General features: G+C 44.3%; 2 protein-coding genes across 2 annotated transcripts in view; one reads left to right on the top strand and one right to left on the bottom strand.

The window, feature by feature from the left end:
• Positions 1-409: 409 nt before the first annotated feature.
• cUnh19orf67 (chromosome Un C19orf67 homolog) lies at positions 410-4,347 on the top strand (the record flags this gene model as incomplete). The annotated part of the gene is made up of 7 exons (XM_080759008.1): positions 410-521; positions 631-838; positions 1,813-1,957; positions 2,618-2,718; positions 2,962-3,186; positions 3,360-3,521; positions 4,176-4,347. 7 exons carry the CDS (start codon positions 410-412, stop codon positions 4,345-4,347), a joined length of 1,125 nt encoding a protein of 374 aa, XP_080615134.1.
• An 812-nt stretch (positions 4,348-5,159) lies between these two features.
• prr36a (proline rich 36a) overlaps positions 5,160-15,605 on the bottom strand; it is a 37,992-nt gene continuing 27,546 nt past the window's right edge. Inside the window, exons 5-6 of the mRNA XM_080759805.1 lie at positions 12,448-14,970; positions 5,160-9,750 (exon numbers count right to left, since the gene is read on the bottom strand). Coding sequence (XP_080615931.1) covers positions 8,561-9,750; positions 12,448-14,970 — 3,713 coding nt within the window. The 3' untranslated portion in view covers positions 5,160-8,560. The remainder of the gene's footprint in view (positions 9,751-12,447; positions 14,971-15,605) is intronic.

Here is a 15,605-nt window from a genome sequence, read left to right as displayed (position 1 = left end):
ATCTCATCTCGTCTCTCTGTTAAACTTTAATGTAGCCTACAGAAAACTAAACATAAACAACGCTAAACATGACTTTACCGTGAACTTATCTAGACGTCCTCCTCCTGGCTCCTAGCAACTGCAAAACTTAGTTACCCCCTCCTAGGCTCCTAGTATAGAGAGGGGTCAGACTCAGAGCTAAACACTAGGCCAGATCACACCAATGCAACTCCTTGCAACATGAAAATATTTGCGAGTATTATGCTTGCAACCATTTATGCCCAGTTGCAATGGGTTGCATTGGTGGACCGGTCTGGCGTCAAAAGTTGTTTTTGCAAGGAGTTGCATGCATTGGTGCGGTCTGGCTAAAATATAGCTAGCCTACATGGTCTGCTCGATTTAGTCACCAGATCACCTTGGTACAGTAAACATGGAAGAGAGAGAAGTGGCATCTGAGGCCCAGTTGTTGACCCCAGACGCAGAGGCTTCGTCAGAAGGCCAGTCCCAGGACGGCGGGGAGATCTGGGACTGCTACTTCAAAGGTTTAATCGACTTATACTTGCATTTTCATGTAATATATTTAAATAATGTCCCATGCTATATTGTTTGTGTAACCTTATTTCTAATTAGACAACTAAAATCCCCTTTTAGAATTCGAGGAAAATAGCAAGGAGTTTTCCTGCGACGAATGGCTGCCACCGTGTGGTGAAGAGACAGGGTGCGGCTCGATCTGTGACGTCGCGTCCTCATGCCAAGACATCAGTCTGATGGATAGCAAACTTCTACACCTTGAACTGCATCTCCGTTTCCTGATTGGTATAGCTGATGAGTTGCAGAGTGACCTTGGTAACAGCCTCAGGTAGTGAATGAAGAACTAATTCATTATACCAATGTGGCAATGTTGTAACTATGGCTGATTTCTGAGTGAATAATTGAATAGCCTCTCTATAGTATAGGCTCTAGCATTCCCAATAATAGGATCACTCGCAGACTGAATTCATATTAAATATCCCGAGCACTCTGTACTGTCATCAGATTTCATATCAATCCCCCTCTGTACCACTGTGTCCATGCCTCCTCCTGACGGAGTTTGTATCCACAAAACCCTTAGCTAAAATCAAGGAATGGATTGGAACTCCTTCATCTGAATATTAGGTTACTTCAGCCACAAACACTAGATCATCTGAATATATGTATTATGCAGGTGGAACCTGATATTGTGGTGTTAACTGATTCCTAGCTAAAGATTAGAAGGTTATATATATGACTGTAGTCTGTACACAGTATGGACAGATCTGGAAGGGTAGGGGGTATTACAGTACTACATAATGCTACAGCTATTATTATCTTACCTTATTATAATCTAACCCTAATAAACATATAGAGTCTAACGATTCAGTCACTGTAGTGGGTACACTGTAGTGGGTACACTGTTTCCCTCCACCATAGATTAATGGTCAACTAATTTCTCAATTCTGTAGGTCAGAGTTGCTCTAGAGTTGCTATTATTGATGATGGTGAAATTAACTACAACACCACTGTATTAACCACATAGTATTTCTTGCAACACTGATTGATTGATTGATTTATTAACAGTTACAGTACATTTCACCATTTTCAATTAAATTGGAATCTCTTGCAACGTGACCGAAACTGAATATACTCATACGATTTAGAAATGTACCTAATAACCGTCCATTACCTGTCTATAACTGATGGTTAATTTGTATGGTTTTATTTCCTATGGTCACTATTTTTACATCGTTGCTGTCGGGATTGCTTCAGGATTTAAAAAAGAAAAAAAACATTTTTGTTTGTCAGTGTTCTGTGCAGCCAGGACCATTCCGAGAAGGAGGCCTCTGCTGATAAGGTGCGAAACCTCCTGCACACTTCTCAGCATTACTTCAGATACCTGGAATCCACGGCTCGGAGCCGCATGCCACTGGACACCCCTCCAACCACCAACATCTGCTCAAGAGTACGTGTTCTCACCACAGGTGGTGTGTGTGGACCAGGACCTACTCTTACATCCGATGCAGTTGACCTCCTAAGGAAATATCACTCATTGTTTGTTTTTTGTTTTTAGATAACTGCACAATTTGAGTCTTTTTGTTCTTAATCCAGTTATTGAAAAAATACTCTTTATTTTAAGTAACTGACTAAACAGAGTCAAAGTGGCTTATTGTCGATATCAACGAAACGAGGGCATCTAGACCAGGGAGATGGATTGCTCAGGTGGAGTGCCACATCATTAACACACAATTCTCAGCTCCCACTACTGCAGCCTACTGCTTGTCTTATCATACACTGAGTTGGAGGTGCCGCTATCGAACCAGAACCTCACCCATTCTTTTCCAACATCGTCCCCCCCGCCCACTTTTCAACTAGCCGGCTCCCATAGACAAATCACCCGCTGTTAAAACACCGTCAGACGTCAAAGGCTCTACCGACTCGGCACTTAATCTAAACTAAACTATCATGATTTTTATGCTTATACTCAGTTGTCTCGAAATACCCGGATTTAACTGACCAAATTATTGTCACTGTTTGTGTGTGTGTGTGTGTGTGTGTGTGTGTGTGTGTGTGTGTGTGTGTGTGTATGTGTGTGTGTGTGTGTGTGTGTGTGTTACGCACATAGCTGCTAGACTTCTCCCAACAGCTGTGTATGAGGTTGGAGCAGCTGGTGCTGTACTATGCCGTCAACGACATCCTATCTCTGGATCAGACCAAACCTGATAGGTGATATTTCACTTAGAGAGTCTTTAGGTTGGCAACTGCATTTATGACTTGCCCAGAAGAATAGGGATGCTAGTGTTCGAGTGGTTAAGTAATGTCTATTCAAGTAGCAGAATTGAACCACTTTTCAACCTTTCAACTTTTTGATCTACAAGCTCACAACTTGGTGTGATGCACTGTGAGCTTGTAGATTGCCTATTTCCCTATTCATGCAGTCTAACTAACAGTCTCTCTCCTCTCCTTCAGCCTGTCTCACTTCTACATTGGCCAGTGTCAGATAGACAGAGTACTGGTGACCATGTTCCGTTACTGTGGGCCGGTGCCCTACGATGCCCTGGCTGACACCGGGATGTACACGCGCATGCGCTGGAACGTGGAGAGGCCCAGAAACGACCTGCTGCTGCAGACGGACCCAGATCACCACGGAGAACCAATGGAGGAAGAGACAGATACAGTCAGTGACCCAGAATAGTGAGTGCAATTATTGTCGTCCCATTCTGAAAGTCAAAGAGAGTAACATTATCGGTTCGTCCCCTCGACAAGAAAAAAATGAAATGAAATAATAGCAATAAAATAATTAGGTGTGTTTTTGTAGTATTGTACAATAACAGTTGTACTCAGTATGTGTATGTTTGCCTTTTCAGTTTCTTCCTGTGTTATGAGGACACTCCTGAGTTCCACACACAGATCAATTATGAAAATGGTGAAGAGGAAATCGTTGCCATGGGTGGCGTAGTGAGAATGTGGACCATTGGTCAGTGGATACAGACACACCCTAACCGAGAGACAGAGACAATAGATGACTGGTACGTTCCATTCGGCTGTATTTTCATCCCTCCATATCACCCTTTGAAATATACTGTACTGGAAATAATGGGTCGTTTTCACCCATGACTAGGTTTGGAGTCCGTTAGGTTTTTTACGGTTTCCTCTTAACGGTCCAATTCCTATAGGGCAGTGATACTCAACCTCAGGCCCGCGGGCCACATCAGGCCTGCGGGACCATTATGACTGGCCCACCAATGAAAATCTAAAAAAAAGAAGAAAAAAAAATTTGGAAAATGAAATAAAAATAAATAAATCTGAATGAAGTTATCTTTAATTACATTATTATAAGTAATACTATTAGAGTTGTACTATTACTCGAACGAAAATAAAAGCTGGGGGGGGGGGAGATGCAATGCAAATGAAAGACATACTGTGTATCCCTATTCCCTGAATAGGAAATTGCGGAAATGGAAATTGCGGAAATGGTGGAAATGGAAATTGCGGAAATGGAAATTGAGGAAATTGCGGAAATGGAAATTGCGGAAATTGCGGAAATGGAAATTTCCTGTTCTCATGGAATGTTCGCTGCAGAATAGGGTAGAGATGCAAGGGTTCAAGTTGTTGATGCACAGCAGTAACGAACATGTTTTTCAGCCTAAAGCTGAACGGTAACATATCCGATTGTGTTCCAGGATCTTATGTGAGGTTCCGCAAGGCAGATACCACAAGTTGTTGAGTTTGGACAGCGAGGAGGAGCCGTCAACCCACCATGCTACGAACTGCCTGCTGGCCATGCTGTTCGAGGAGACGCCAGGGAAAAACAGCTGCACCATCCTCCAAACTGAACTGACTGAAATGACTTAACCATTTGTGTGTGTGTGTGTGTGTGTGTGTGTGTGTGTGTGTGTGTGTGTGTGTGTGTGGCTGTAAAACCCTGAGTGTTAATACAAGAGTTGACTAATGCAACCAAATTTTACAGTGTAGCTGTGTGTGAGGGAGAATGGAGTCTGTGTGTGTGTGTGTGTGTGTGAGAAATTGAGAATTGTGTGCCTGTGTCAGCAACAGTGAACCGTGCAGAGCAGAGCATTATCTTCAAGGCCAAGTACACAGCAGGTGTACTAAAACGGTTTGGACCGTTTCTGGGCCTCACACATTAAGCCATATGTGTGACATGTGCATCTAGTTCACTATATATAATATAGTTTACAAATAGTCATGTGCAAGTCATATGACCATGACTTCACAGGCAATGGTTGTGTATAATTGCACTACTTAGGATAGAATGTATCAGGACTTGTTTACACCGTTTACCTTTTAAATAATTTCCTTGGAAATTAAGGTTTTAAATTTGGAGTGCCAATTAATGTTCCAGGTTCTATGTGCCTTTTGTTCTAGATGTTTGTGGTACTCCAATTTGTTGCTTTGTTCATATTATTCATATTGTTATTTTATACAATTACATTTGTAAAGATGTACCAAGACTTGTTTGGACTGTTAATCTTTTAAATAATTTCCTTGTAAATGTGAATGTTTTACATTTGTGTGTGCCAATGTTCCAGGTTTGATGTGCCTTCTGGCGACGTGTTTGAGGCCTTTTTCATAATGTTCATAATATTGTTTTTCCATGTACAATTTCAAATTTGTACAAAAATTGGATAATAATAAAAAGACACTGGTTATGAAAAAAATATTTTATTCTCAAATTATGCATTGAAATAATTACACACCAGTGACAAATCTCTGCTATTCAAGAGAAGTGGAACATATTTAAACAAGCTGCCATGATTCCAAGCCCCATAAAGAGGAATTCCCACATTTGTTTTGACAAATACTGTATGTATATCCAGTCAATTAAATTAGTACACACAGGCCACTTTCATTTTCAATAAATTACACACAACTATAGGTTTATTTTGTCATTTTCAAAATTATGTAATGGGATGCCAACTGAAAATACCAAACTTAAGCTGGCGATGAGATAGCCCAATGGTTAGGGCATGTACCACATGGGCTCAAATAACAGTCAGCCGGACCATTTGCTGCATATCACTCCCCTACTCTCTCCCTTTCCTGCCATTCTCCACTTACCTATCAAATAAAAGCCAAAAGACCACTAAAATAACAACAAATTAATATAAATAAAACTATCTGCAAGAATAGTTTACCCATATAACCGCTCAACTCTTCCCATCAAGTTAATTGCCAATTGCCATGTTCTTTGGCATGGAAACATTTACCTGATGTTCACACTAGACCCTCCAGGCTAATCTATCTCTAAAATAAGCTCCAGAAAGGCAGACTAAATAGCCATTTGCAACAAATATCCTTCATTTCATTCACCGTTTATAAAATCGTATAAATGACTTAAGACATCCAACATACATCTTTCTGAAGTACAAAATAAATTCCAGTGGAGATTTCCCTTCATTACAGTGATGAGGTTTTCAGCAGTCTTCCCCTTCAAAATGATAATGTACACAATACACATTTGCACAACAGTAACACTACATAGACATAATAAAAACGACAATTAAAAAAAGTCCAGCTCAAGATATGTTGTGCATTATGTGCCCAGCAGGGAGCGCAAGCTGCAGACCCTGACAACTGGAATGTACCAAATACATTGGTAAATGCCTACCAAAGGACACTACAAGCCCTTAAAACAGTGGTTCTCAACCAGTGGTCGTTGGAGTTTCCAGGTGGCCCCCAAATGGACACTTCATCAAATGGTGGTCCGGGGCTCAAATGCCAAATAAATAATGGGACTTGAAAAAGGTTGAAAACCACTGCCTCAAATGGTTCTAGGGCATTTGGGGTATATGCTACAGTAGATTCAGTAGGAGAAAGGGTCATATATTCTCAAAGGTCAATTAGATTGTGGTGCTGCCTGCTGGACGAGGACTTCATTTCAGTTTCATACGTGGCTCATTGAATAGACCGTTTCAACTATGCATTCAATTAACTAAATACATCAATTCAGAGGACTGACTGCACACAACTAAAACTATTCAAATAGACAATGAGCTTAGCGAAATACCAATTTCACATTTCCAGGGTATGACATTACATGGGTGTCATGAAACGGATCGAGTCACTGCACAGCAAATCAAATTTAGCTCTGGAAGTGATCCCGCCTCGTAAGAGCATCGACATCAACTAATGGAACATTTAAAAATGACAGTAGTCTGATATGGAACATTTAAAAATGACAGTAATCTGATACATGTGCACATAAGGGACAGTGACAAACAGTAGTTATTAAGCTCCTATACCCATTTCTCATCACAGTTTTAACGACAATAATCATTCTTCAAAAAGTAACATCTCCCCATCTAATATGCTCCCTATTAATGTCTTCTCCCTTTCATAACTATCCATACACCATACCCCTCACAGCAGTAACGGTTCAACCCAGAGTAAATGACCATCTACTAAAAGAGTCTTCAGTGGACACTTTTCCTGGAAAACATCTTGGTTAATGTCATCCTCGGAACTCAATTCTCACTTCTCTACAGATATGACATCATATAAAAACAGAGAAACAATACTCAAACCAGCACCATACTTGATGTGCAAAGTCAGATTAGATTCAAGTTCATAGCCCTTGCCCTAGCCTCGACTACCTTGCAGGCATGTATGCAAAGGCTAAAATATGTCATTTAGATAGCATTTTAGCATATTATGTAGACATAGCATTCTATAGTGTATACCTATAGTTTCATTGTACAGTTATTCTACTGTTAGACGGATGTTAGGTTCTTAGTATATTTTAGATTCTAGATGATTATTTCTATGCATTTTATGCATTACTTTGTATTTTATGTATTATCTTGTCTCGCTCTGGATAAATAGCGTCTGCAATATGCCTGAATTGTAATTTGATAGCCAGATGAGCAACAGAATGTTGATAATTTAGCTGTGAACGCTTTGTGGAAACAAATTGAACTCAAAACTGTACAACATGAATTTTATCAGCACCGCTTGCAAGATAAGGCCTACCTCGCAATCTATTTCGGGCCCATTATGATGTTGCTAATTTATCTCTGCAAATTGTAAACGTAGCTTTGTGAATACTTGAATGAAGGAAAGTGCTTCAATGATCTTATGATGAATAATAACCATTCCTGCAACACAGTGAGTCCAGTGTTAAATCTAAATCTATACTAAAAAAAAGTGAGGATTTGTTCTTCGATCAATCTTGTGCTGCGTACTTTCTTTGACCTCAGTCAAATGTCTTAATTATACCCAGTGATAAAACTAGCAACGGTAACATTAGAGTAAATAGCCTTCAACATATTTACCAAGTGCATATTCACCTGGGAAGCAGGATTTAGACCTTCAGCAGACTCAAGACTCGAGCTCCAGTGTAAAATTGAAATACTAATACTTCAGCTCACTTAGAAATATTCTTAATTAAGTGTGCCATTCTGGCTACAGTTAAAAGAACAGCTAAGAAAAATAAGTAATGGAACCAAGGCCATCAATTAAATTAGTACCTATTTGGCACTTTGTGTGTGTGTGTGTGTGTGTGTGTGTGTGTCTGTGGCACCTTGATTTGACATGAGAAAGGCAAGCATTTTTATCAGCAAGTCAGTAGATCTGCATGAAAGGCTAGCGTAGCTTCAGTATGTGATTGCAGTACTTGTGGGCCAGCATTGATGAGGTAAGAGTTAAGTCGGAGACAAATGTGGTATTGTGATGCATCTATCATCAATTATGCGCGACACCATTTTCTGGCATCCTGGTCGGTTTGCATGCATACTTTGAAAAAAAAAAAAAAACAGTTGCTAGTCAAGCTCCATCAAGTGTTAACATGGGTGTCTGCTTTGCGCAGTATCCTTTAGAGAGGTTATTGTGCTTTCCTGTACGTATCAAACCCATTAGCGGTATCTATTAAATCAAGGGTGCAGGTGTGCATATTAGCTGTACCACATACATGATGTATACTATATAAACAGTTTCAATGTTCCTGAATTCATGTGCTTCCAAAGCTAATTCTGTCGTGTGTGTGTGTGTGTGTGTGTGTGTGTGTGTGTGTGTGTAAGGAGTGATCAGGTTTCTCTTTTGACATAACGCCTCAGTGATGAGTCTCCAGCTCCACCACTGTCCACTCTCCCTGTGGAGAACTCCCGAGCGCCTCCGGGGAGAAACTACTGACGGAGGTTACCGTGGCAGAGGGAGGCGTGAGCGGGGGCAGCATGCTGGGCCACAGGCTGCTCTCCAGGGGGCTCAGAGTGCCACCCGCACCTCCCGGCAGGAGCAGGAGGGAGGAGCAGCCGTCTCCGGTCAGCAGGAGTGTCTGGTTTATGAGCTGCTGAACGATGTCAACTTTCTTACCCCAGTCGAGGTCCAGGGGTGGGGGGCGCTCCGGGGACTGAAGAGGAGGAAGGCAGAGACTTTCATCCTGAAGGGGGCTGAGGATGTGGGGATGCCGGGGGTCGGCGTGTCTCCGGGGGGAGTCTGGGACAGGAGAGCTCTGGGAGGACGTAGAAGAGTCTCGGCCGTTGTCGTCAGACACCACTCTCTCTCGGCCGCTGCCGAGGTCTGTGTTCGATGGTTCTTCGGTGGACTCCTTCTGCTCTGCCTTTAACACCTTTACTGGCACCTTCTCCTCATCTTCATCACTGTTCTCAAAGGCTTCGTAGATGGTACAGAGGCCAGAAGAGGGAGACAGCAGCACTATCGTCTGGTCAACATCATGAGGCTGCTGCTGCTGTTCGAGCTCCTGCTGCCACTGCATTATCTGCTGCCTCTGCTGCAGCTCCTCCTGTTGGAGCTGCAGCTGCAGCTGGAGATCCCTCCTCTGCTCCGCCAAATCCTCCCTTTGCCTCACCTCCTGCTCTTCCGCCCTCGTCTCCTCGTCCTCCTGCCCATTCACCTCCTCTTTATCGTTCTCCTCCTCGTCCCCTTCTTTCTGGCCACCCTGTAGCACCTCCTCCTCCCCTGCCTCCTTGTGCTCCTGGCTAGGCCTGCTCGGTTGCTCCCTACGCTGCTGAAGCTCCAGCAGTTTCCTCTGGTGCTGCTCCAGCCTGCAGAGCTGGGGACTGACCGCCCCATGCGGGCCAGAGTTCCTGGGCGGCAGGTCCGCACAGCTCAGCCTGGGCAGCGTCGCGGCTTCGGAGGGAGCTTTGATGATGTCGCAGATGGGTTTCACAACGTCGTAGTGGGGTTTGACGCTGTTGCAGAGGGGTTTGACCATGTCGCAGAAGAGGGGTCTGGGGTGTGCAGAATGATCGCGGCAGTGTGGACGTGGCAGTGCACGGAGCCCTGTGTGCGAGAGGGAAAGCGGGGGAAGGAAGATCATGACAGCATGGTGCGTTATAAAAGTGTCAGGCAGAGGGACAGTAGTGCAGTGTGGTAGAAGCAGAGGGGTACGTACGGGGCAGAGCAGCCCAACAGAGGTTCATAACCAAGACATTACTGAAAGAATAGTGGAAGCCTTTTAAATGCAGTGCTTAAAAAGGTCTGCCAAGTGGTCAAGTATATAGATGGATGCAGGTACAGTATAATTTAAATGCAGAATATAACACCAGCAAAACAGTGACAGTTGCAATTTGAAGTGACTGGAGTGGAAATTGAAGCAGAGGGACTATGCAGCCATTTCTTTTGATCTCATAATCACAATTGACCATTTCAGTCGAGACCCAGTCCCAAAAACAGCGGCCAAACATCCTGTATATGCAATCACTACCTTGTCACATGAACAAGTGACCCAAGTAAAGCTTATTGTGCGCAATAACAGTCAACAGTGAATGAAGCTTAGTTAGTCAACCAGTGAGCATGCAAGACAAAGAGTTTTCTCCATGCATTTATGCACATTTGATGTCACATCATGTGAACTGGATTAATAGCTTGGCTTTAGACTGAATATTTATATCCGTAAGTAGAAATTCACTTTATCAAAACTTAACATTTACATCATCACATAAACTTAACTAAACATGCCATCCCAATGTTAACTGCGACCGAAGGTCTCAGTTAACTATGAAACTTTGCGGTCACCTAACTCAAATCTCCTATTTGAAAAAATAGCGAGCTTGTACATTTGCAAATCTAGGAAATGTTTGGAAAATTACAAATTTCACAGCCAAATTTGGGAACTGGGAGTCCTTGAAAATGTTTGAGAAGCACCGAATATAAAAAATCCTAAAGCCAAGCTACAGAAACATGTTAACCACAAACCAGAACAAACCAATGCAGGTCATTTTAACCAGTGACATGCATGTATAACTTCTGGTGACATGCTGCAAAAAAGCTAAAATATTTTAATAAAAACCTGGAGTACAGAAAGGAAACACAAAACAGCAGTACACTGAGAGACAGGGGACAGTGGACCATGAGATATCTGCCGTCTTTGTTGCTGGAGATACTGATGCTTTGATGAGGTGCTGGTTGCACCCATGGAATGAGACCTGGCACAGTGGGTTCCAGATAAATGTCTTCCATGGGATGGGACGGGTAGAGATTATCGTACTGTAAGGATCACAGCTGAGAATATTGGCAGGTGAGAACACCATAAAGGCTTCCCTCAACCCTCATGTCCAGTTCGCCATTACTTAATATAAAGAGTTGCACAAAAGAAAATATTTAATCTGTGTCAAACTCAAAACTCTTCGAAAAATACTTTGTGGTTAAGTGATATCCTTCTCAATCATAATCTGTCTGGCCATTTTTCTCTTAGTTATCATGATAACGTTTATTTTTCACCAAGACTCCTCATGAGTGGTACCAGGATTAATTGATTGGTCGGACACTCGGACACACGGACACACACACACACGCAATTGTGACACGTGATTTTATCTGCAACAACAACCCACTGTAGCACTCTGCATGCTACAGTGATGATGAAAGACCAGTTGGCAAACAGTGCTCCAAGTGGTTTTCATGCATTATTCTCCTCATGTGTGTTGGCATCTTAAAATATTTAATATGTCCTTCAACTTCTCTCAAATCTAAGCTGTTAATTAGCTATTTGTATAATTATATTTAGGGATTATATTAAAGACAAGACATGACAAAAAATATTCTTTCAAACTACTGAATTTCTGCCAAAATGTAAGTGTGGCCCAATATGGTGACATTTACTGTAGGGCCTACAGTGTAAGCTCAGGCTATATGATTTACTGCAAGTAATTATCTGCAATAATAAGACAAATTAAGACAGTAGTGTACCAGTGTCAATAGTGATGTGTGTCTTGACTTGCACAGAGAATGTCAACATTTCCACTGTTAATAAAACTGTACGGGAAGAGAGCAAATAATGTTTAAAAAAAATCTATTCTTTATTTAAATTTTTAAGTTTAGGGGGCATGAGGATGACACTTTCTGTCACACCATTGCAGGCCATCTTCACATAGTCATCTTCATCATTGTCATGTGTATTATAATAACTTTAAAGTGCAAGAAGAGATGAGGAGTGTTGGGAAATGGGTAGGGGAAGGAATTATGGTGGACATCAAATATTAAAAGAATACACTCAAATATTATTCAGTTATTGATCTGTTCAGTAAAATACAGACCCAACAGTTCATTCCATTAGACCAACAGTTCATTGCATATTTCTATTGTTACAATATATTTTACAAAAAACAAAATCCATGCCATTTCAAAGTGACTGGTTAATATAAGAACACAGGTGCACACTGTAGTCGTAAATAGTAGTAGCTATTGCACATACAGGAGTTGAAGCCATATACTCAATGGAAATGTTATAGTCAAGCACCACTGCTGTAATTTCAATGTCTCTTTTTTGCTTCCCTTTGTGTTTGCTGCTCCCCCCCCACCCTTTATCTTTTAAGTTTAATTTGAATTACATCCACCCCAGAGAATTCCACTACAAACTATTATAAGGAGAGCCAGAGCTAGTTTTATGAGGGAGGTCTGGGAGAGAGTGGTGGTCACATGGGGCCTGGGGGAGGGAGGGGGAGTTATGTGGGCTGTGAGGGGTTTGGGGAACATTACCTGCGACAGAGTTCTCAGTTTTTTCACAGATAGCCGAGTAGTAGGCAGGCTTGGCATCATCGGGGTCGTCTTCTAGGTGCTGCGGGGTCGATGGCGCCAGGTCCGGGGCGACTTTGGTCCCAGATCCTTCAGTCCCCGCGTTCTCGGGCAGGTCCGCCAGATTCCCACATTGCATGTAGTGCTGCTCGGCCGAAAACGGGGGTTCTGGAAGACTCGCCTTGGCCTCCTCCGGCAGCTCCTCCAGGGAAAAGACACCAGGACTCTTGGTGCAGCTCTCGCCCGTGGACGCGGCATTAGAGTTTGAGTATGTGGTCATCGTGTCAAAGCCGTAAGAGGCGGCCGAGTTTGCAGACGGCGGGGTGGCCGCCTCCTCCTCCTCTGCTTCTTCTACAGCAGATAGAATGGGTTGGCGTGGAGGCTGGAATTCGAAGGTGTCGTTTAAAATGGCTTGCCTATGAGGTGGAACTTCCAGCTGGGCTTCTCCCTCTGTGTCGCTGGCCTCATCCTCCGTGGTCGAAGAAGATGAGGGGTTGGACGTGGGGGCGGTGGCAGGTCCGCTCAGGACATCATCGGCCGGGAGGGTCTCGGCTTCGGCCTCCTCTTCCTCCCGGTCTTCCGTTTCCAGGTGGATTCCCAGGTCTTGGTCCTCCGGGTCATGTTGGAGGGAGAGCATTGGGGCTGGGCCTGCGTGGGTGCTGGACTGGAAGACGACAGGGGCAGAGGGGTGATTTGGGGTGACAGTATGCCACGGTACCGGGCCTGGGTGCCACGGCAACGGGCCAAATTCAGCCATGCAAATGTTGGCCTCCGATTTCAGTGGCTCCTCCTCTGGAACTGGAGAGTGATGGTTTTGAGGTACAAAGGAAGCCGTGCCCAGTTCTAGACAGGCCTCAGCAGGGGACTGGGTAGGAGTCTCAGAGTCTGCTTGTAAAGGTTCTGTAGGACTTATTGGGACGAGGCCTACTGCACCTGGCTGAAATGGCACGGCAGCTTGTTGTAAGGACTGCTGGGGCTCAAAGGACTGTGAGAATGGGTTGGGCTGATCCCATTGAGCAGCCAGGGCTGAGGGCAGCTGAGGTGGAGGTGGAGGTGGTGGCGGCTGAGCAACTCTGTTCAGATTGTCAAGCCTTTCATCCTCTGCAAAGTCATCCTCATCTGCGTTCCCATAGCTCTCGAGCCCACTTTCTGTCACACCCTCGCTGGCCATGTCCACATCTTCATCCTCATCTTCATCTACGTCGTTGTCATGTCTGTGCTCCTGCCGGTCTTCTGCCCTCTCCGAGCCCACATCCATGTCACACACCCGATCTTCATCGTCCTCCTCAAAGTCATTGACTGGTATGTCGGGAACCTTCTCAAAGTCGGGGGAGCCGGCAGAAGCCCCCTCCATGTCAATCGCTCCCTTGAGACTTGCATCTCCGAGGTCGTCCATGCTCTCCGTTCCTTCCAGGACGCCAGGAGCACTAAGCTCTGACGCCCCTTGCTGGCTGCCACTCACCTCCTCAGAGTCCAGCTCAGAGAGTAGGGCGCTGCCGGCCCTCCATGCTGCACCCCCGACAGGACCAGCCGACCCGGGCCGGGACTCCTCAGTGGGCTGAGTGGTGCCGCTCATTTCCGACACGGAAACCTGCTGGCTTCCCTCTCTTTCCTCCTCATCGTCTTCTACCTCATTTAGATTCGAGGAAGAAACATCCAATGGTGGGACAGTTGCTACTGACGGAGAGGCTTTAGATGTTGAAGGGTCTTGGTCTGCTGTAGGGTGAAGAGGGTCTTCAGGACTTGGTGGGTTGGCTGATTGTAAGAGGGGAGCTTCAACCGAGATCTGCCCCGCAGCAGCTATTAAAGGAGCCGTACTCTCCGACAGGCCCAGGTCTGGAGATGTCCCTCTGGGGCTGTGGGGCAGGCATGTGTCGGCTGCTGAAGATGCCAGTGGAGAGTCTTTGGATGAATCTTCGGAGGGGACATTTTCTGCACCCGATGGGGTCAGGGATGGAACCTCTGGACACGCAGCTTCTACTCCCCCTTGCGCTAAAACTGGCCTTTCTGTTGACTCTGCAACGCTGCTTACTGCTGCCGTTGCTACAACACCAGCAACTGTTGCCACCACAGCAGTGCTAGAATCCGGGGCTTCTTGTTCCTTGCTGGCAGCAGAAGGTGGAACAGTAACGGTGGGTTTGGAGACATCTTTCGCTTGGGACTTGGGAGATTTGTTAGCTGGCGAAGCAGAGGGTTTCCTGCCCAGGAGCAGTCTGTTATTAGCTGCGGGCCGTGGTCCGGGTGAGGCGGTTTTCTTTGCGGCCATAGGCTTTGAGGATTCCACAATTTTGGTCCGCGTTGGCTTGGCTTCAGCTGCCTTGGTTTCAGCCGCCTTGGATTCCGCTGCCTTGAGTGGAAGTGGGCGTTTGGCAGCAGGGATAGGGCACGAGGCCGCCAAGGGTTTCGAAGGCTCGGTTTTTTTGGTAGCAGCTGATGTTGCCATTGTTGGTCTCTTAGCTGCTGTGGCAGAAGCCGGTCTGCTGACATCTGGAGAGCAGAGAGATAAAACGACTAACATTCATTAATTGTTCAAATGGAATTATGAAGAGTGACAAAGATATTTCACATTATGAAATGCATTTTCTGAAAGCAAAACCTCAACAAAAATACTGTACCATGAAGCAGTAGTCATTGATTTAATTTACTAAGTGGTGTAAAGTGTAAAGTAACAAGTACATTTATTTAAGTACTGTACCTGAGCACATTTGTACTTTACTTGAGAATTTCCATCCAATTTAAATACATTAATTCTACTCCACTACATATTGGATCCAAGTATACTTTAGTTACTTTGTAGATTTTGATTATCATTACATAATACATAGCATACATCAACACCCTGAACTGGGGTTATTTAATCCATTAAATCAGAGCGCCCAGCGATGAATAGCAGCGGAGCACATTTAGTGAGGGACCAGGCGCTATCCCGGATGTAGCTTTAGCCAAAACACTCCCGAGGTGGTCGACAACAACGGGAGATATGATTAATGATGACGTTGATTGTCGATATCAATAAATCTCCGTCATTTTATTAATCTCCGTCCTGGGTGACGAGCGTTAGTAATTGATAGAACGGAGAACTCCGTCCTTGCCACTCAGGGCGACTACTCCAGCCCAATATA

The sequence above is a fragment of the Protomyctophum bolini genome (genome assembly GCF_963924005.1).
Source record: "Protomyctophum bolini genome assembly, chromosome: 3".
NCBI classification, from domain to species: domain Eukaryota; kingdom Metazoa; phylum Chordata; class Actinopteri; order Myctophiformes; family Myctophidae; genus Protomyctophum; species Protomyctophum bolini.
This window is presented reverse-complemented; position numbering and strand designations above follow the sequence as displayed.